Source organism: Delphinus delphis, chromosome 20, assembly GCF_949987515.2.
Source record: "Delphinus delphis chromosome 20, mDelDel1.2, whole genome shotgun sequence".
Lineage (NCBI taxonomy): Eukaryota > Metazoa > Chordata > Mammalia > Artiodactyla > Delphinidae > Delphinus > Delphinus delphis.
Genome location: NC_082702.1, coordinates 46,242,767 through 46,263,056, shown reverse-complemented (window position 1 = coordinate 46,263,056; position 20,290 = coordinate 46,242,767). Strand labels below are relative to the sequence as shown.

General features: G+C 41.4%; 1 protein-coding gene across 1 annotated transcript; it reads left to right on the top strand.

Moving 5' to 3' along the window:
* Window positions 1-54: 54 nt before the first annotated feature.
* Window positions 55-19,948, top strand: LOC132416736 (ATP-dependent RNA helicase DDX19B). Its single transcript, XM_060000292.1, has 12 exons — window positions 55-215; window positions 6,982-7,030; window positions 7,917-7,970; window positions 9,040-9,175; window positions 9,457-9,549; window positions 11,715-11,817; window positions 12,382-12,496; window positions 14,943-15,120; window positions 15,491-15,728; window positions 16,272-16,434; window positions 16,898-17,089; window positions 17,525-19,948. The coding sequence occupies exons 1-12, from the start codon at window positions 159-161 to the stop codon at window positions 17,584-17,586; spliced, it is 1,440 nt and encodes a 479-aa protein (XP_059856275.1). The 5' UTR covers window positions 55-158; the 3' UTR covers window positions 17,587-19,948.
* The last annotated feature ends 342 nt before the right edge of the window (window positions 19,949-20,290 follow it).

Sequence of the window (20,290 nt, the reverse complement as noted above, 5' to 3'; positions counted from 1 at the left end):
CGCGGATTCTGACGTCACTGCGGCGCGCCGCTTCCGATCCCCAGCGCCTGAGCGAAAGAATTCCCCCCTCTTTGGGGCGGGAGTCTATCCAGATCGCGGATCGCGCCGCGCCAGCCGGCTAGTTTGCCGGCACCTGCGTCCCAGCCGTGCCTGCGACCATGGCCACCGACTCGTGGGCCCTGGCGGTGGACGAGCAGGAAGCGGCAGCCGAGTCGGTGAGTTGGCTTCAGCCGTAAAAGGGTCAGGGGGCCGTTTTGGCCGGGATCAGATGCCTGGGAAAAGACACTCCCTAGGTTGGTCTGGGCCGGGATGGGGTGCGCGTAGGGATGGAGCCTGGACCCTGAGCTGGCTTTGTTTACCCACCCGCCAGCCCCCGACAGATTACGTAAGCGCAGGTGAGCGGTCCCATAGCTAAAGAGCCCAGGCGCCCGCCTGTCTTCCTGGAGTCAGGACCCTGAATTGTAATAATCACCTATGTAGGTGTCATTTTCCACCTTCCGATTCTGAGCTGCTTGGGCTCAGGAACCATGGCTTATTCATTCATATTTGTGTGCTTCCTCAGCTTGCTCAGTGATGATGAATGACTGAATCTGTAGGCTTGGCAGTCAGTAAATCCTCTCCTGATCCGCTTAACTTTGTTCTGGGCCTGACACACAGTAAGCAAGATATGGGTTAAACGTTACTATGTGGAATTCATTTTTCCCGCCTAAACACTCGAGTTCTCATAGTGCTTTGAACCCGCTTTGTTGGTACTTATTTTTGTTAATTTCTCGAGAACAAGGACTTGGTCTTATTTTTTATAACTGATAAAAATGTTTCATATGCACATAGATAAAGGGTCAAATAGTTTCAGAAAGTGGTTCCCGCCAGTTTCTTCCTCCCCAAAGAAAACTGTTATTTCTCTTGACATTGATTTACCGATACTGACCTCCTTGTTCCCTGAATAACATGCTTGCTTTGCTACTTGTTGAATTTTCCGGTTTAGGTGTTTATTGATTTTGACACTTTACTCCATCCTCCTTTCCCCACCACAAAAGCACACCTTCCCATTCCCCATCTTTCCATTATATTGTGATTTTAGTTAGATCAGTATTCTGTGCTTATATTATTAGTAACTCAGGAATACCTTTATTTCCTATACAACTTTTCCCTTGGAATTTGTAACTTCTTTTTTTTTTCTTTGTGTTTATCACCAATTCACCCAGCCTCTTTGCTAATTGTCTAAGTTTATCTCAGGATGTTCCCACACATCAAGTGATCTGTCAATTCCATTTCTGAGTCCCCCTGCGATGCAGGGGACATGGGTTCGTGCCCCGGTCCGGGAAGATCTTATATGCCGCGGAGCGGCTGGGCCCGTGGCCGCTGAGCCTGCGCGTCCGGAGCCTGTGCTCCGCAACGGGAGAGGTCACAACAGTGAGAGGCCCGCGTGCCGCAAAAAACAAACAAACAAAATAACTGTACTAGTTGCCCCAGTTCATTTTGGCGGCTGGAGGGGAACAGGGCAAATTTCCCTTTGCCCTCAGTCTGGGGACTTCCTCTTCTCTTGTATTGGATCCCTCCCTTTCTGTATCCCCTCTCTTCATCTTTCACGATTTGGTGGAGCCATTTATCAGCTTTCTGAAGGTGTATAGGAAGTAAATTTTTTAAGATACTGCCTTTCCGAAATTAGCTTATTTTGCCCTATCATTTGAACAATAGTATTGCTGGGTGTAGAATTGTTAGTTGGAAATTATTTTCCTGCCAAGTTTTAAAGACATTGTTGTATTGCCTTCTAGATTTCTGTATTTGTTGTTGAGATGTCTGAGACCATTCTGATTCCCGATGTGACCTCTTCTTCCCTTTCTAAGCTTGAAGAATCTTCTGTTTGTCTCCAGTATTCAGAAAATTCATGATGATGTTTCTTGATATGGGTCTATTTTCATTCATTTTACTAGGCACTGGGTGGGAACTTCAATCTGGAAAACTCTTGTCCTTGTGTTATGGGAAATTTTCTTGAAAAATTTCATTGTTGATTTCTTCCCCTTGGTTTTTCTTCATTTCCTCTTTCCAGACTCTTATCAGTTGAATGTTGGATCTCTTGGACTGCCTTTTAATTTTTTTAAGTCAAGTTTGTTGTGATATAGTTTATATAAAGTAAAATTCACCCTTGTTAGTGCTACAGTTCTGTGAATTTTGACAGACATACAGTTGTGTAGCTACCATCACAATCAATATATAGAACGTTTCTACAACTCCAAAAAGTTCCCTCAAACTTTTTGCATTCACTTCCTTCTCCCCACCCATCTCTGACAGCTGCTGATTTGTTTTGTGTCATTTTAGTTCCACCTTTTCCAAAATGTGGTATAAATGGAATTATATAATATGTAGCCTTTTGAAAAATCTGGCTTTCACTTAACATAATGCATTTGCGATTCAGCCATGTTGTTGCATGGATCAGTAGTTTGTTCGTTTTTATTGCTGGGTAGTATTCCATGCATGGGTGTACCACAGCTTGCTTAGTCTTCTGTTGATGAACATTTGTGTATTTTCTAGTTTTTGGCATTTATGAATAAAGCTATTATATACATTAGGATACAGGTTTTTGTATGGACTTATGTTTGCATTTTTCTTGGGTAAATACCTAATAGTGAGATTTGCTGGGTTATATGTTAAGTGTATATTTAACTTTATAAGTTACAAACCAAACCGTTTTCCAAAGTGGCTGTACCATTTTGTAATACCACCAGCAATGGCTAAGAGCTCTAGTTGCTCCACATCCTCACCAGCACAGCATGGCCAGTTTTTTCCCTCCATTCTAATAGGTGTATAGTATGTCACTGAGGTTTTGTTTTTGTTTTTTTGGGTTTTTTTTTTGTGGTACGCGGGCCTCTCACTGTTGTGGCCTCTCCCGTTGCGGAGCACAGGCTCCGGACGCACTGGCCCAGCGGCCATTGCTCAGGGGCCCAGCCGCTCTGCGGCATGTGGGATCTTCCCGGACCGGGGCACGAACCCGTGTCCCCTGCATCGGCAGGCAGACTCTCAACCACTGCGCCACCAGGGAAGCCCGTCACTGAGGTTTTAATTTACATTTCCCTAATGACTAATGATGTTGAGAGTCTTTTCATGTGCTTATTTGCCACCTGTATAACTTATTTGAAGTGGCTTTTCAAATCTTTTGCCCACTTAAAAATTTTGATTGTTTTCTTATTATTGAGTTGGGAGAATTCTTTATGTATTCTGGATACAAGTCCTTTATCAAATATGTCATTTGCATAAATATTGTCCCTGACTGGAGCTTGCCTTTTAATTTTCTTAACAGTACTTTTTTGAAGAGGAGACATTTTCAATTTTGGCTAATTCTAATTTGTCAATTTTTTCATGATTAGTTCTTTTTGTGTTCTCTCTAAGAAATATACCTTACCCAAGGCCTCAAAGCTTTTCACCTGTATTTTCATCTAGAAGATTTATGGCTTTAAATGTCACATTTATGTCTGTGATCCATTTTGAGTTAATTTTTTTATGTAATAGGAAGATTAGATCAACATTACCACAGTCAATTTTAAAACATTTTCATCACCTCAGAGAGAAACCTGTACCTGTCAGCAGTCGCCCCTATTTCTCGTCAACCTCCCAGCCCAGCCCCTTGTAACCACTAATCTATTTTCTGTCCCCTTAGATATGCCTATTCAGGACATTCCCTATAAATGGAATCATATAATATGTGCTCTTTGGTGGCTGGCTTCTTTCACTTAGCATGTTTTCATGGTTCATCCATGTGGTGACACATATCAGTACTTCATTCACTTTTATTGCCAAATGATATTCCATTGTATAGGTACCACATTTTATTTATCTATTCATTGATGTCCATTGATGGGCATTTGAATTGTTTCTACTTTTTGACTATTATGAATAATGTTGCTGTGATCATTCATATGTACTTGATCATGTACAAGTTTTTGTGTGGACATTTTCAGTTCTCTTGGGTATCTATCTAAAAGTGGTATCACTGGATTATATAGTAACTCTGTGTTTAACTTTTGAGGAACTGCCATACTGTTTTCCAAAGTGACTGCATCATTGTATCATCTTTAAGTTTATTATTATTTTTTTGAGATTAGTATCATCTATGAGAGGCACTATTGTGTAGAAGTTAAGACCTAAGACTTTGTAGCCAGACAGACTTGGATTTGTATTCTGGGCCCAACACTTATAACCTTGGGCAAATTGCTTAACTTCTCTGTTCCTCAATTTCCACATCTATTAAATGGGGATAATCATAGTACCTACCTCACTGATTTATGGACATGCCTGAAATAAGTGCTATATAAGTGATTGTTATTATTATAGTTATTGTTATCTATAATTCATTTTCTTTGCAGGAATCTTGAATTACTTATCCATATTGTACAGATTAGTTGAACCTGGATAAGTTTTGTGAATTTACTTAATCATGCACAGGTAAATTATAATAGATCCCAATATTCTAAAACTGAACAAATGAGTAAAGACAGCTCTTTCCTTCTGCCTTGTGGAACTCCCACTGAGGATCTCCACAGGAATTGTGTGATGTAAGTGACTCTGACATGTGCAGTGCAAGGTTACTGTGTTTTAAATATTCATCAAGCTCCATTTCTTATTCATTTTAGAAAAGAAAATATTAAATCCTATTTATGTTTATTTCCTCATTCCCCTGTGGTTCCTCTTTGTTCCCCTTGTTCCTTAGGAAATTTCAATTTAGAGAAGGGCAAAGGGAGTAGGAAACTCTAATGAGTAAGACTCTTAAGTCTCCTACTTCACCATTGTGCCTAAGGCATTCCTTATTCAGTATAACTGAATAACCATTTAATCTTCCTTCTTCTGTCTCAAGAATCCTTTCTCAAGTAGCTTTTGAATAAAATGCAGTGTGTAACTGTATAGATTCCAATTATTTTAACACATCTTAAAAGCGAAAATATTAACTAAAGGCCTTGAAAAAATGTAGATATAAGGTGGATGTTTGGCTTTTTTGCCTTTTGGTTAATTTTTTGGATTGCAAAATAGTTTTGAATGAAGTTGCAAGAGAAATTGGTTTCCCCTTTTTGGTCCAAGTAAATGGAGCAAAGGAAGGAATCAGAACTAACTGGACTTTAAACGAAAGTTTCAGCGTTCAGTTCACTGACACTGCAGTAGGTGATGTGAACTTCACTGTCCTGGTGCTTTTGCTGTTTAGGCTTTGAGATCCTTACAGCAAAGTGAGGGCTGAGTATGTTTTCAGAATCTGCTGGAACCTCTCCAGAATTCTGATACATTGTAATCAAAACAACATTTCTTGGTTTCATTTACATTGTTGCTATCAACTTTTTCTGTACATTGCATTTTATTTATTTTAACTGTTTATTTACTCTGTTAGCTTCAATTTTAACAATATACCAACAAAAGAATAGGTTGTCCTTTTATCACTGATTATTACAGTAAAGGATATTTCTAACTCACTTATACCTCAACCCTATCATTTATTTTAGGTAGCAGTTATCACCCTAGGAGTGAGTACTATTAACCCTGTTCTTGTAAATATTGCCAGTAAGTCAGTCTGTCTGTCTGTTTTTAACAGCCTTGAATATTAGGCTTAAACCATGTTCATTGGCAGGATGTGGAAGAGGAGTGCTTTAGTGAAGACTAGAATATATTGAACGCCTACTATATATCATAACATGGTGCAGGTTGCCTCATTCATTATCTGTTAGTGTGCTCTCTGTCGTTCAGAATTAATGAAGGATTTTTACTGCTTCATAGTGATTTCCTTTTTTTTTTTTTTTTTGCCAATTCCGTCTTGCCAGTCTCTCCAGTGTGTTCCCCCACCCCCTGCTTCCTCCTCCATCCACCCCAACAGCGAAGTAGACAGACACCAGAAACTCCCTTTTCAGTTTCCATCAATAGAAGTGAGGTTCCTCCATTCCCAGCTAACTACCCATTAAAACAGTTTTTTCATTCCTCCCTCCACTTTCCCCTTTATTGGACTTAGAGGAAGAGCAGAAATGAACCTCAAGACATAGAAAACCTGTGCAAGTGGTGCTTTAAGCAATAGCCATTTGATTGTGGTGGTGATTTTCATTCTTTTTCCCTTCTCTACATGATGTCTTAAGCCCCACTTAATATTTTATGATTAGAGCACCTGCTTTGGCTAGATCCAAAGGTCAACTAAAAATAAAAATATCCCCTGTCTTTAAGTTCTGTTCTTTTCTTTTTTTTTTTTTTTCTGCTTTATTGAGGTATAATTGACAAATTTTCATACTAATAGGGGAGATAAGTCCTTCCAGGATATCCCTAACTTACAGTGTTTGATCAAAGTCCTAATAAATCTTTCTTTGAAATGTCTTTCCTTTATCCCTTCTAGTCCCACTTCATCCTGCTGGGTATTTTGATTACATAGTGTGCCATGATGCTCTAGGCTGTTCCCAATTTAAAATACCAGACATCTAGCACAAGGCAGCCCGAATGTGAGGATGCATACTGGCGTGCTGTGGCCCTGTCACTCCAACATAGCCTGCAGCGTGACTGATTCCCACCCACAGATGCTTTTCATTGCAGTCTTCCCGCCTCAGTGTTCTCTGAAGAATGACTGCATTTTCCAGTATGTCTCTAAATTTCCTCTTGTTTGAAAAATGAGAGTGACAACTTAAATGGTATTCTGTTGAGAGATTGAGAGAATCTGTGTAATCTGGGCATTAAGCAAACTCACAAATTATTATAGTTCTTTCTAAGGATTGTAGTTAGGAAGTGTGGATTTTGAGCTGTTGTGTAACCAGTTTTTTTCCACTGGTTTTGTGGGATATCTTGTTTATTCTCACTCTAACATTTAGTAAACAAAAGGAGCCCAGCAGAACAACCTAATGACTATGTCCTAACGAATAGGTCATGAGAGTGGTTCATTTCTTCCCAGCTTCACTGGGGGAGGCACTATTGATGCAAAATCTTTTAAATGATTTTCCTGACACTTTACCCCCCATGTTCTCCATTTAGTTCAGCAACTTGCATCTTAAGGAAGAGAAAATCAAACCAGATGCCAATGGTGAGTAACTAAATGCTAGTTTGAAAACAAAAATAATTTCCTTTAGTATTAATGTTTTAACATAACAACTGTCTGGAAAAAAATTATATGTGTACCAGACAGGGCGCCGGCAGATATTGGCAGTCATTTGACTTGGGAATCAACAAACGGGATTGTTCGGTGTTCTGCTTCATATAAGCATGAGGATGCCTAATTGGCTTATAAATTATAAAGTGTATTACTAACCATGAAAATATACTGCCAATGATTATTTGTTTTTTAAAATATTCCTCAATTTGAGATGAGATAGACAAAGTATGAACAACCTGAGGGTTAACCTATTGTAATTATTCTGAAATCGTATCTACCAAAAACCTAAGATGTCTATTGAATTTTTGTTGATGTATTTAACATTATAGGGGAGAAATTGTAACACCTCACTCTGAATTATTTTTCTGTATGTTTTTACAGAACTACAACATTGAATATATGTTTCTATTAATCAACAATTTATATACAAAGAGTCTTAATGGCACTATGGTGTTTGTATATTGAAGAAATATGATTTGCATACATATAGATATTCCTCTGTTGAGCATCAAGGTGGTTTTGGTCATTGCTAAAACCATCTTTCTGTAACATGAGAGAAATATTGATGGTGTGAGGGATTAATATTAGTTTTTGAGGTAAAGTGAGAGGACTTGGAAAGAACTGAAATATAAGCGACAGTTTTCATACCTTTGTTTATATAGGAACAATAAAATGTTTTTATCTGTGGCTTGGTTTCCTCATTTATTTTTTTGCTCCCCAGGCCTTTACATTTCTAGTGTCTCATAGAATTTGAATTGTCTCAGCTGTTGGGTATGGGATGTGATTTTGAATGACGGCCGCTTTGTGTCTGATAAAGGTGCTGTGGTCAAGACCAATGCTAATGCAGAGAAGTCAGATGAAGAAGAGAAAGGTAACTTAGCCTAGAGTTACATATACATGAAGTTCTACAGTCTAAGAGAATGGAATGTTATGAGGTTTCATTTTTACACCTTACTTGGCTGGACTTTAATGGGAGTCACAGTGCTAATAAAAGTTCAACATAGTCATTGGTAAAGGGATTCTAATTCTTTACATTTTAGAGAAATTTTACTTTGAACAACTGATAAACTTCAGCAGCAGCAGGAAATATTCCCTGAATGATTATCTTGTATTGGTCTTTATAAAAGAAATTTTAACTTGCGTCACCATTTCCTAATAAAATTATATATATTTGTTGGTATTTTGACACATTTAATGAACAGCTTATCCAACATCAAGATACAGACTTTGTTAATTTGGTTTTTTTCCCATTGTTGTGATGTGTTTTTTAAGCTCATAATTTTATTTTATTATTTTATTTATTTATTTTTGGCTACATCAGGTCTTAGTTGCTGTGCGTGGGCTTTCTCTAGTTGCAGCGAGTGGGGGCTACTCTTCGCTGTGGTGTGCGGGCTTCTCATTGTGGTGGCTTCTCTTGTCGCAGAGCATGGGCTCTAGGCACGCAAGCTTCAGTAGTTGTGGCACGTGGGCTCAGTAGTTGTGGTGCACGGGCTTAGTTGCTCCACAGCATGTGGGATCTTCCCTGACCAGGGATCGAACCTGTGTCCCCTGCATTGGCAGGCGGATGCTTAACCACTGCACCACCAGGGAAGTCCCTTAAACTCATAATTTTAAATTTATATTGAGTGTAAATTGGGGAGTAAATATTTGGGTTTGGATAGGAGAAATCAGTAACCTCAAGAAAGGATAGTTGTTAGGAATAGAGTTCTGGAGAAGAATATGAGGCCCCAACAGATGATACGAGTATCATAATTTTTCCCTTTAATAAAACTATTTTAAATGCATTTATAAATCAAAACTAAGCTATACCTTGAATTAGGAGCCCCAGTACAAATGCATGTTATTGCTTAAAATAACCAATGGCAGCTGAATTCAGATGAGATCATCACGCTGGATTTTATGGACTTTTTAAAATCTTCACACTCTTTTTTTCCTGACAGAGGACAGAGCCGCCCAGTCCTTACTCAACAAGCTGATCAGAAGCAACCTTGTTGATAACACCAACCAAGTGGAAGTCCTGCAGCGGGATCCAAACTCCCCGCTCTACTCAGTGAAGTCCTTCGAGGAGCTTCGGCTGTGAGTATCTACTTTCTGTCTCTCCCCTTTGTGTTTAGATAGAAATCCTAGGCCTGTTACAAGTGTTTTTTCATCACTACAGAACATTTTTACTTAACACAAGTTTAATAAAAGAATTTAGCTGCTTTGGGCTAGTAAGTAAAATTTCTAGGTAATTTGTAAAAGCTTTAGCTGCACTCATACATTGTGTCCAGTTCACAATTCTAGTACTGTTAGCTAGATATGTGGCTTCTTTCCTTAACCAAAGAGACTGTGACTTTCATCTTTAACTGTTTTTCTAGGAAACCACAGCTTCTCCAGGGAGTCTACGCCATGGGCTTCAACCGTCCATCGAAGATACAGGAGAACGCATTGCCTTTAATGCTTGCTGAGCCGTACGTGTCCTAATGCAACTCTATCCCATTTTTAACCTCCCATGTTTTTTTTTTAACTTTTATTATTTTAAAAAACTATACTAGTAATTACATGCTCATTTTAGAAAAGTTAGAAAACAGTGAAAAATAAGAAAAAAGAAATAATTTGTAATCTCCCTCTCCCCTACACTATTAATATTTGGAGTAGAGACTTCTAGATGTTTTTCTATGTAAACTTGCATATGTATACTTTTTTCTTAAAGGAACCATATAAAATGTTTAAATGTTTTTTTGATACGATAATTACATAATAATATTTCTATGTTGGTAAATACATTTATATAATTTATATACACCATGATTTCATTATATGGATAAGTAAAATATATGTGTCAAATGTAGAAGACAAAAACCAAACAGGGTTCTAGGAGACCAGAATAGTACAACTGCTAAGGTCATTTTCTGGTGTGGTGCTTCTTACTCTTTCACAGGTGTTTGAATCTCATAGGAGTTTATTAAAATGCAGATTCTGATTTCAGTAAGTCTGAGGTGGGGACTGAGGTTCACCATTTCTAATAAGCTTCCCGGTGTTGCTGGTGCTGCTGGTGTCAGACCACATTTTGAGGAACAAGGTTCTAGAGCATGAGGAACTTTTTATAAAAACTGATCCCTACATCACATACGATTATCTAAATTTGTACTGCATATAATCCTAAATCCCCCTTTCCCTATTTGTCTGAAAATAGATACTTTAGGTCTGTTTTCTCAAAGTTTTTTTTTGTTCTGTGTCATAATGTATTTTTCAAGATGGATAATGTCTTTTGAGCATACTTAAAAATGAATAAATTGAATGTTTATTAGATTGTTTCACATTTGCCACTTGTATTTATGGATCTTGATGCTTTCATAGATGCTCAGTGTTAGATTGTCAATGTTAGAAGAGATCTGAGAGAATTTTGTAGTACTTTTTCTTCATTAACATATTTATTGAGGGCTTGGTTTGTAACAGATACTATTCTAGGCACTTGGATACATTAGTGAACAAAGCAGACCAAAATCCTTGCTCACAAGGAGCTTACATTCTAGTTTGGAGTATAGATGATATATTTTTATTAAAAATAAATCAAATATATAGTCTGTTAAAAGGTGATAGATTGTAAATATAATTAATGCCCCTGAATTGTACACTTAAAAATGGCAAATTTTATATTATCTATTTTACCACAATTTAAAATAATCATTAATGTAATATACCAAAATCATTGACTTGTATACTTTAAATGGATGAATTGTATGGTATATGAATTATATCTCAATAAAGGTCTTTTTTAAAAAGGTGATAAGTGCTAAGGAGAAAAACAGAGCATGATGGGGGGATTGGGAATACCAAGGACCTGACTGCAGTTTTACTCTCAACGTTTTATTATGGAAAAGTTGAAAGGATTTTATAGTGAATACCTATATATACCCACCTCCTAGATTCTTTCAGTGACATTTTACTGTGACTATTTACTATGCTTTATCATGTATCCATCTACCAGTACATCTTTTTTAAGGCTTTTCAAAGTAGTTTGCAATTTTAAATCAAGTAGTTAGGGTAGAATCTCATTAAATAGGTGATATCTGAGCAAAGACTTGAAGGAGAGGAGAGAGTTGGCATGTTATCATCTGGGGACAGTGGTACCAGGCACTGTATAGCCGGTGCAGAAGCCCTCAGACAAGAGCATGGCTGGCATGTTTCCAGAGCAGCCCCGGGGCCGTTGTGGTGGAGTGGAGTGAGGAAGGGGGAGGGCAGTGGTGAGGTGGAGAACAGAGAGCTAGTGGGGAGCCACATCAGGTGCGACCTTGTACGGCATTAGAAGAATTTTAACTTTTGCTGTGAATGAAATCTGGAGTGATTGGAAGGTTTTTGAGTAGAAAAGTGACATGAGCTGACTCACATTTTAAAAGAATCACTCACTGCTATGTCAAGAATAGATAAAAGATAAGGAAGGGGTACTTCAAATCAAAAGCATAAAATCTTCTATTTGTGAAGCTAGCGTATGTAACTTTACTACAGAATCCAAGGCCTCCTTCTGTAAATTAAGTTGGAATATTCATTCTTTAATTAAGCTTTATGCTTCATTTTTATTCACTGAAAGAATGCATGAGATTTATACTCCTAAACAGTTTGTTTTCTTGTGCAGCCCACAGAACTTAATAGCCCAGTCTCAGTCTGGTACTGGTAAAACAGCTGCCTTTGTGTTGGCCATGCTCAGCCAAGTAGAACCTGCAAACAGATACCCCCAGGTAAGGGCTTGGTGAATTGGGGTTTTCTAACTCATAGCTGGAAGGGAAATGCCATTTGATGGATTAAAAGCTGAGCTTTGTATTACTTTTCACATAAACTAGAACCCCGTAAGTTGAGCACAAACAGCATGGTTGATCTTCCAGTAATAACAAAAATCCTGTTCCCCTTTCGATGATTTGCCAGTCCTGGGATACTGCTGATAGGCTTGGTTTCCTTAGTTGCAAGAAAAACCTCCTTAATCTACAACTATCATCCATTAGGATCTTCTGAGAACCTTCTGAGTAAGAGAAAAGGAAGCTTATCTCCAAATGGAATTTCAGATCCCTACTCACATGGGGCTTTTGGTACTCCAGTGGCCAATAGCTGTTCTCAACTGTCTTTACCCAGCCAGAGTTCTGACCCCCGAGAATTACAGCTTATGACTGCAGCTTAAAGAGTCAAATGGTGTGCCCTTTATATATTCTTTGCTTCAGCCTCAGCTGGAGGAATCATTAAGTTCTAATGGTAATACCCTGTTGCATAATAGTGTCTTGAATTCTCTCTCTGTATTCTTTCCCTACCAGTGTCTGTGCCTCTCCCCAACTTACGAGCTCGCTCTTCAAACGGGAAAAGTGATTGAGCAGATGGGCAAATTTTACCCTGAACTGAAGCTAGCGTATGCTGTTCGTGGCAATAAATGTGAGTATGAATATGTGATCCTTGTTAATTAAGCTAATTACTTTTTATTTTGAAAAATTTCAAAATGTATGCAGTTGAAATAATACAATGAACACATGTGCCTTCCACCTAGATTCGAAAAGTAAACATTTTGCCATATTTGCTTTACCTGTGTATGTGTCCATTTTTTTTTTTTTTTTTTTTTTTTTTTTTGCAGTACGTGGGCCTCTCACTGTTGTGGCCTCTCCCGTCGCGGAGCACAGGCTCCGGACGCGCAGGCCCAGCGGGCATGGCTCACAGGCCCAGCCGCTCCGCGGCATGTGGGATCCTCCTGGACCGGGGCACGAACCCGTGTCCCCTGCATTGGCAGGCGGACTCTCAACCACTGCGCCACCAGGGAAGCCCCATATTTTTTTTTTTTTGGTGAATCATTTGAAAGTAAATTGTAGACACTGTGGCTCTTTATTCCTAAGTACTTTAGTGTGCACTTCATAGTAAGAACATTCTGCAGCATATCCACAATATCCTTATCACAACCAAGAAAATAACTAACATCTAGTCCATTTCATTTCCCCCTAATTGTCCCAGAACTGTTTCTTTATGTCTTTTTTGTTGAACCAAGACTGAGTCAGTGTATATGCATTGCATTTGGTTGTTATATCTCTTTCTTTCAGTCTAGAATAGTCTCCTCACATCCCCTCCACTACGTTACATTTGACTTTTTGAGCAGACCAATTACTTAAAAAATAGCCTGATATTTTTTTAATGTCATTGGAAGAGCAAAAGTGTTCTAGAATGTTCATGGCAATTAACCCTGGGAGATACTTTTATTATTATTTTTTCTTTATCCATTCTTTCTACTTTTGCTTGTTTTACAAAAAACTACAATATTTAAGTAATTATAAATTCGTTGGAATCTTGGTTGAGTCCTATGGATCTTTAACACAGACCTGTGACTTGATGACTCGCAGAAGTCCACTTGGTGTACATGTCCTAATGCCAACTTAAGTCAGTTCTTTTTTTTTTTAATTTATTTATTTGTTTTTGGCTGCATTGGGTCTTCGTTGCTGCGCACAGGCTTTCTCTAGTTGCAGTGAGCGGCGGCTACTCTTTGTTGCAGTGTGTGGGCTTCTCATTGCAGTGGCTTCTGTTGTTGCGGAGCACAGGCTATAGGCACGGGGGCTTCAGTAGTTGTGGCTTGTGGGCTCTAGAGCGCAGGCTCAGTAGTTGTGGCACACGGGCTTAGTTGCTCCGCGGCATGTGGGATCTTCCCAGACCAGGGCTCAAACCCATGTCCCCTGCATTTGCAGGAAGACTCTTAACCACTGTGCCACCAGGGAAGTCCTCTTATGTCAGTTCTGAAGAGAAAAGTTAAATATGACAATAAAACTTAGTGGAAAATCTAAGTCTAGATTAGATGTCTTAAGACATCTAAAATATTGCAGTTTGTATCTGAGTTAGAATGACAGAGGATTCTGAGTATTTGTTTGTGGAGGGCAGTAATCGGTTTGTTAACTGAAGTAAAAAGGAGCATTTGTTAGCTTTAAATTGACTCAACATTCGTGTTAAGGCAAAATTTTCTCTGTGACTTTTTTTAAATATTTATTTGGTTGCACTGGATCTTAGTTACGGCTCACAGCCTCCTTAGTTGCGGCACATGGGATCCTTAGTTGTGGCATGTGAACTCTTAGTTGCGGCATGCATGTGGGATATAGTTTCCCGACCAGGGATTGAACCTGGGTCCCCTGCATTGGGTGCGTGGAGTCTTAACCACTGCACCATCAGGGAAGTCCCTTGGCTGTGACTTCTATGGGAGCTTGTATGTATTTGGTTAAGGTTATACTGTAATTAAAGGACTAAAAATTGAATCAGTAAGTACCATCTAAGCCAAAATGAGCCAAATTCTCAATCTCAGGCTGCACAGGGCCAAGAATGTGCCATGCTGTGCCAGGCCTAGTCTGGGGAAGCACTCTAAGAGAGGCAGTTTGTTTCTTGGAAAAGACAAAACCTTTCATAATGAATCTTATTTACTGACCTGGGAAAGGGGCACGTAAAGGCAACTGACTCATTTGATATAGATGCTGGGAGAACTGAGAGGCAGAGTATACTGGAGTGAGAACTTTGAAAAAGTCTACTTGTGAGGAAATGCAAACCCAGGCAAGGGAGAATGATGTTGACAGAGAAGAAATAAAGATAAGAAATCCTTGAAAGAGGATTGATGATTATAGAGAATGTAAAAGAATACCATTTCCATCTCATTGTTTATACTCTTACCAAATCTTTTCAGCATTACTGTTTTGTGTGTGTATGTCCATTAAATACTGTAGTGCTATCCTAACCTTTCCTTAAAATATTAATGCAAACATCAAAACAATTGCTTTAAAATACATCATAGCTTTAGAACTGCTCAGAGAGTAGAGCTGGCTTTGCCATGGAAGTACCCACAGAACACATCTTGTCTCCACAGTGGAAAGAGGTCAGAAGATCAGTGAGCACATTGTCATTGGCACCCCTGGGACCGTTCTGGACTGGTGCTCCAAGCTCAAGTTCATTGACCCCAAGAAGATCAAGGTGTTTGTTCTGGATGAGGCTGACGTGATGATAGCTACTCAGGGCCACCAAGATCAGAGCATCCGCATCCAGAGGTAGGAACTCATGAGCCAGGAGGAACTTCTCGGCCTCCTGATATACAGCATCATCTCCTTTTACTTCACCCTCCTCTTCTTGGCCCTGCCAGTTCTTTACTCTGCAGCTTTCAGAGGCATTTGTTTGGTGGGCCATTTCCATGTCGCACTGACCATACCCCCAGCCTAGGTTGAGGAAGGAGACTTAGGGACTCTACCATCACCCGTGCCTGCCCCACGTCTGCTCCTCCCTCCTCCCTGCAGTGCTCCTCCCTGCTTTGCCACCTTCCTGGGGACGCAGGTCATCCAAGCCTGGGGAGGCTGTGCTTCTGTTCCTTGTAGTGAAACACTGGGTCGGGGTCATGTCGAACACCTGGGCCTTCCCTTGCAGGATGCTTCCCAGGAACTGCCAGATGCTGCTTTTCTCTGCCACCTTCGAAGACTCTGTCTGGAAATTTGCCCAGAAAGTGGTTCCAGACCCAAACATCATCAAACTGAAGCGCGAGGAGGAGACACTGGACACCATCAAGCAGTATTACGTCCTGTGCAATAGCAGAGATGAGAAGTTCCAGGCCTTGTGTAATATCTACGGGGCCATCACCATTGCTCAAGCCATGATCTTCTGTCATGTGAGTAGCAGCGGCAGCAGGAGGCCGCCTGCGGGGGAGGAGCTCCACTGGAGGGTGTGGCCCTGCGCCCTCCCTCTCAGCCAGCTCCACTTCGTGCTGGGGGACCAGGTTCCTTCCCGGTGGCTGGAAAGGAAATGAATCACCTCCATCTGCCTCAGGACATATTCTCACAGGTTGTAATGAGTTGTAAGGGGAAGACTGAAGATCTAAACCTTCTTTGGTCCCACTTCTTAGAGATAACTTGGGAAAAAAACCTCCAAATAACATCCAGGAAAATAATTTTAAAGTTTTAATAATATAGGGTATTTAGGAATGAAGACCTTTGGCTCAAACCAGTCTTTATAGATAAACACTAAGATCATTGAAGGAATTTGTCCAAAAAAAATCACATGGTAAAAAATATTCAGAAACTTTAAGCCTAACCTGCTGACTGAACTCAGTAGAGCCTTCATATATATTAATGGCAACAAGCCACTTTTCTGCAGGTGTCTTCATTTGTTTTTTTACAGGTATCTTCGCTTAAAACAATTCTTTTTACTCCAGACCCGCAAAACAGCTAGTTGGCTGGCAGCAGAGCTCTCAAAAGAAGGCCACCAGGTGGCTCTGCTGAGTGGTGAAATGGTGGTGGAGCAGAGGGCTGCAGTGATTGAGCGCTTCCGAGAGGGCAAAGAGAAGGTTCTGGTCACCACCAACGTGTGTGCCCGCGGTGAGCAGAGATTGTGTCCTGGTCTGCAGGCTCGGGGTAGCGGGAGAGATCCTCGTCTGCGGGACACTCCGGTGGTTTGCGGGAGATCCTGTTTTCTAGAAGAGCCTGTTTGTATTCCCTCAGTAGAGGAGAACTTTCACAGAAGCCAGGAGTCCTGACTTGGTGGCTTAGAACGGCACCTGCTCTTCTTGGGGCCCCCAGTGAGGCTTTAGCTGCTTCTCCAGATACTGGTATCCAGCAGAGGCTCTCTGGAGCCTGATGGCTGATTTCATAATTTGGTCAGCACCTGCCACAGTTCTGTTTTCTCCCTCTGGGTTCTGCTACCTGCCCCTTTGTCTGAATCCCAGAGCTGGCCCATCCCAGACTGTTCCTTCCACCTGAGGTTGGCGTGTATAGGCCTGACTGTGGACGACAGTGATTTCTATCTCCCATCCTTACTCCTGTCCAACTCTCCTTCATGCAGGTATCGATGTGGAACAGGTGTCTGTCGTCATCAACTTTGACCTTCCCGTGGACAAGGATGGGAACCCGGACAACGAGACCTACCTGCACCGGATCGGGCGCACCGGCCGCTTTGGCAAGAGGGGCCTGGCCGTGAACATGGTGGACAGCAAGCACAGCATGAACATCCTGAACAGAATCCAGGAGCATTTCAGTGAGTCCCTGGGAGTGTCCCCTGCTGGGCCCTTACCTTACAGGGGCAAGTCCAGGGCGGGAGGGGAGGGTGAAGGGTAGGTTTTCCTGTGGCCCCGAGAGAGGCCTTTGTCTCTGTCCCATTCCCCTCCTTCCCTACAATGTGGAAGTTCTCAAAGAGCACACCTGGAGAGCTCAGGGCTCAGGGACTTGAATGACAGTCCCCCCCGGCCAGGCTGAGGGGCCTGGGGCTCTGGCTGTTGCTGTCCGTGTCCCTTGCTCAGTCACTGGAAGCCTTTGGGGTTCAGTGAAGGATCTCTGTGGCCAGAGGCACAGCACGTTCCTAGGCAGCAGAGACCTGTGTTTCCTCCCTCCCTGCTGTGCTGTCCCTTCCCTGAGTGTGTATCTCTGTAACCCCATGTTGGTCTCTCTTTGAATTCTCTTTTCTTTCCCCCAGATAAGAAAATAGAAAGACTGGACACAGATGACTTGGACGAGATTGAGAAAATAGCCAACTGAGAAGCTCCTGCAGTCACTGGTGCCACCCTTGGTGCTCCCCCTGCACGGGACACTAGTGCTTTCACGGCACAGGCCTCAACAGTCAACACAAAGATGAAGGCACGAGTAGAGAGAAACTACCTACCTCATTTTAAATTACGTTTGGACTTGACAAAAATTGTACAAGTGATGGGGGAAGGTAGAAAAAAATTGTTTACACAACTTTTGAAGATTACGCATGAATACATAGAAATTTACCTTTTGGAAATTCTGTCTTTCTTTTGGCCAGCGTTTTCCCACATCATTACGCTAACCTAGATGTTGTGGCTGATCACTTGCTCAGGAGCCTTTGTGGCAGCCCCGGCCTGTTCTCTGCTTAGAATTGTTCAGGCCAGCCTCCAGCCCTTGTGAAAGTGATAGAGTAGAGGTGAAGAGGGAACACAGAGAGAGAGAGAGACCGAGTAGCTTAGGTGTGTAAGCCAGTCATCGTGTTTGGAGTGTGGCATGAAACAGCAGAGGAGACCTGCGAGCTGCTGCTTTGGATTTGGGTTGGGACAGCTCGTCTGAGTGTTGTCGGTCCTCGCTGTCCTGATGGCCAGAGCAGGAAGATCTGCTAAGCATGGACCACAATGCCAACCTGGGATCTCTGGTGTATGCAAGTCTGTGTTGCAGACCATGACTTGTTCTTCTCAGTGGGTGCAATCTGTGCAGAATGCACATCTGATAACTGTGCTTGTGCTTGAGCAAGTCCTGTGGAGAAGTCATCGTGGAGAATTAGTGGTGGTCCTGGCTTGCCACAAAACCTGACCTTGTGGGCACTTGCAGCATCTTTTTTACATCCCTAACATCACCTTGACCATTTAGTAGCTGTTAGCAAATAAAAGGTGCTCTGAGGTTTGGATCCTCAGTGAAAATTGTGGTTTCAAGTTGCTAATGGCCAGTCTCAGGGCTCCAGAAGCGATCAGCAGTAGTCAGAAATCCTTGCTTTGCCTCCAGATCACAGAAGGCAAGTTTTTTATCGGAGCTGGGGAATGATTTCAGAATTTAGGCATCTTGATTATAAAGGGATTCTGAATATCTGCATTCACAGTGCTTGGAATACAAACAGGTGCAACTAAGGGACAAGGTGGACTACAGCCATTCATCTGTCCAAGGCAAGAGTAACTGCCAAGGCCTTTGCTCCACCCTTACTTGGTATCTTTGTGCAGAGCAGTCAGAGCAAATAATAGTAATGGACACTTCCTCATACCTGGCCAAAGCTGTTGGTACCCACAGAGTGACAGAGCAAAGATGAGATGAAACTGAGTTACAAGAGCAATATGAAACCCCAGCTGAGAGTCCTCTTCAGCTCTTTGACTTCGATACGGAAGGGCCACTTTATCTAGGACCAGGCCTGAAAGAGGGATTTTCTGTGATGAGAACTATTCCAATCCCAGACCTTCCTTGTAGGCATTTCTGTGTTTTAGGGCCAGATTTGTCTCCTGGGAAGGGAAGGGGCCAAGTCAGCCTCCCAGGTGGTTTCCCTAATCTGACATTACAGATGCTACAGAGAGAACCGCAGACTGTCAGTCCTGCCACATTCCCCTGGGGGCACTTGACTGTATTGAGTCTTGTTTGTACTTTTGGCCAACTCTGACCCACCTAGGGAGTCTTGTAAGAAGGGAAGAAATTTTATGCCCCCTCCAACCCCCGCAAAGTCCTGTGGACCAACCCTGGAATAACTTAAAACAAAGGCAATAATTAAAGGAGTGTGGACTCCTGAGGCTGCAGGCTGAGTACATCCCACCTTCTCACAACATGTATAACCTATCTACTGAGTAGCCCTAAATCTGAGCAGGAAAATGGGAAGCGATGTGCTTCAGACTCTTCAATAGTAGGAATAAATGGGTATCTGGTAGAAATCTAGATTAACAGTTCCTTATCTGGGGCTAGACCCCTAAGAACTCACTGGATGGGTTTTATGGAGTTTATGAAGTTTATGCAGTGTTTTGAGTTTAAATGTATTTTCCTGGGGAGAAACTCCCAAGCGAGTATGTGTCTTTTTAAAAGGTAAGAAAGACTCACTGTATGGATGGCTCTGGAAAGTCCCCCCAGTGTCACTGCAGCCCATGTTCGTTCCTGCCAGTGCTTAGCCTCTAGGGCGTAATGGTCCATAGCTGCTTCTGTGACCTTGTGCCATTTTGAGACATCGGTGATGTAAAAATGTATGGAGCCCTTGAGCTTCAGTCCCCAGAGTTTCTTCTGCTGATTTTAGTTAAGTTCCTATGTATGGAATGATAAACTGTGCCCTACAAAAAGAAACTTGCTTGAGAAAAGGAGATTTGGGCCCAGTGGAAAATTCTGGATATGTTCATTATCCATAAACAATGGATTTTATTGTTTTTTTTGGAGTGTTCATTGGCTGTATGCATAAGAACTAATCAGTCATTAATGTATTCTTTATTGATGTTTAACTGAATTATGACATGTTCATGTTACTAAGACATCATTTCTGAGTATAAGAAGAAAACAGCACGTTTTGGTTGCTGGTATTAGTGAAGATTTATGTATTATTATTCCATAGACTAGTCATCACCTGATACTACTGTTCCATTTCAGAGTTGACATTGCTTCAACATAAGCAGTTGGGATGTCACCATAGGCCAAGGGCCCTACTCAGTTGCCAGAGGGCTCCTTACCTTCCTGTTTTTCCTGCTGGTAAACCAGAGTATGCTGGCTAACTAAT

What these genes read in the sequence shown, in the direction of transcription:
- LOC132416736 (XM_060000292.1), top strand. Translation starts at nt 159, where the DNA reads ATGGCCACCGACTCGTGGGCCCTGGCGGTGGACGAGCAGGAAGCGGCA. An exon ending in CAGAGCATCCGCATCCAGAG is followed by an intron (nt 15,121 to 15,490) that starts GTAGGAACTCAT and finishes CTTCCCTTGCAG; the next exon opens with GATGCTTCCCAGGAACTGCC. An exon ending in CAGAATCCAGGAGCATTTCA is followed by an intron (nt 17,090 to 17,524) that starts GTGAGTCCCTGG and finishes TCTTTCCCCCAG; the next exon opens with ATAAGAAAATAGAAAGACTG.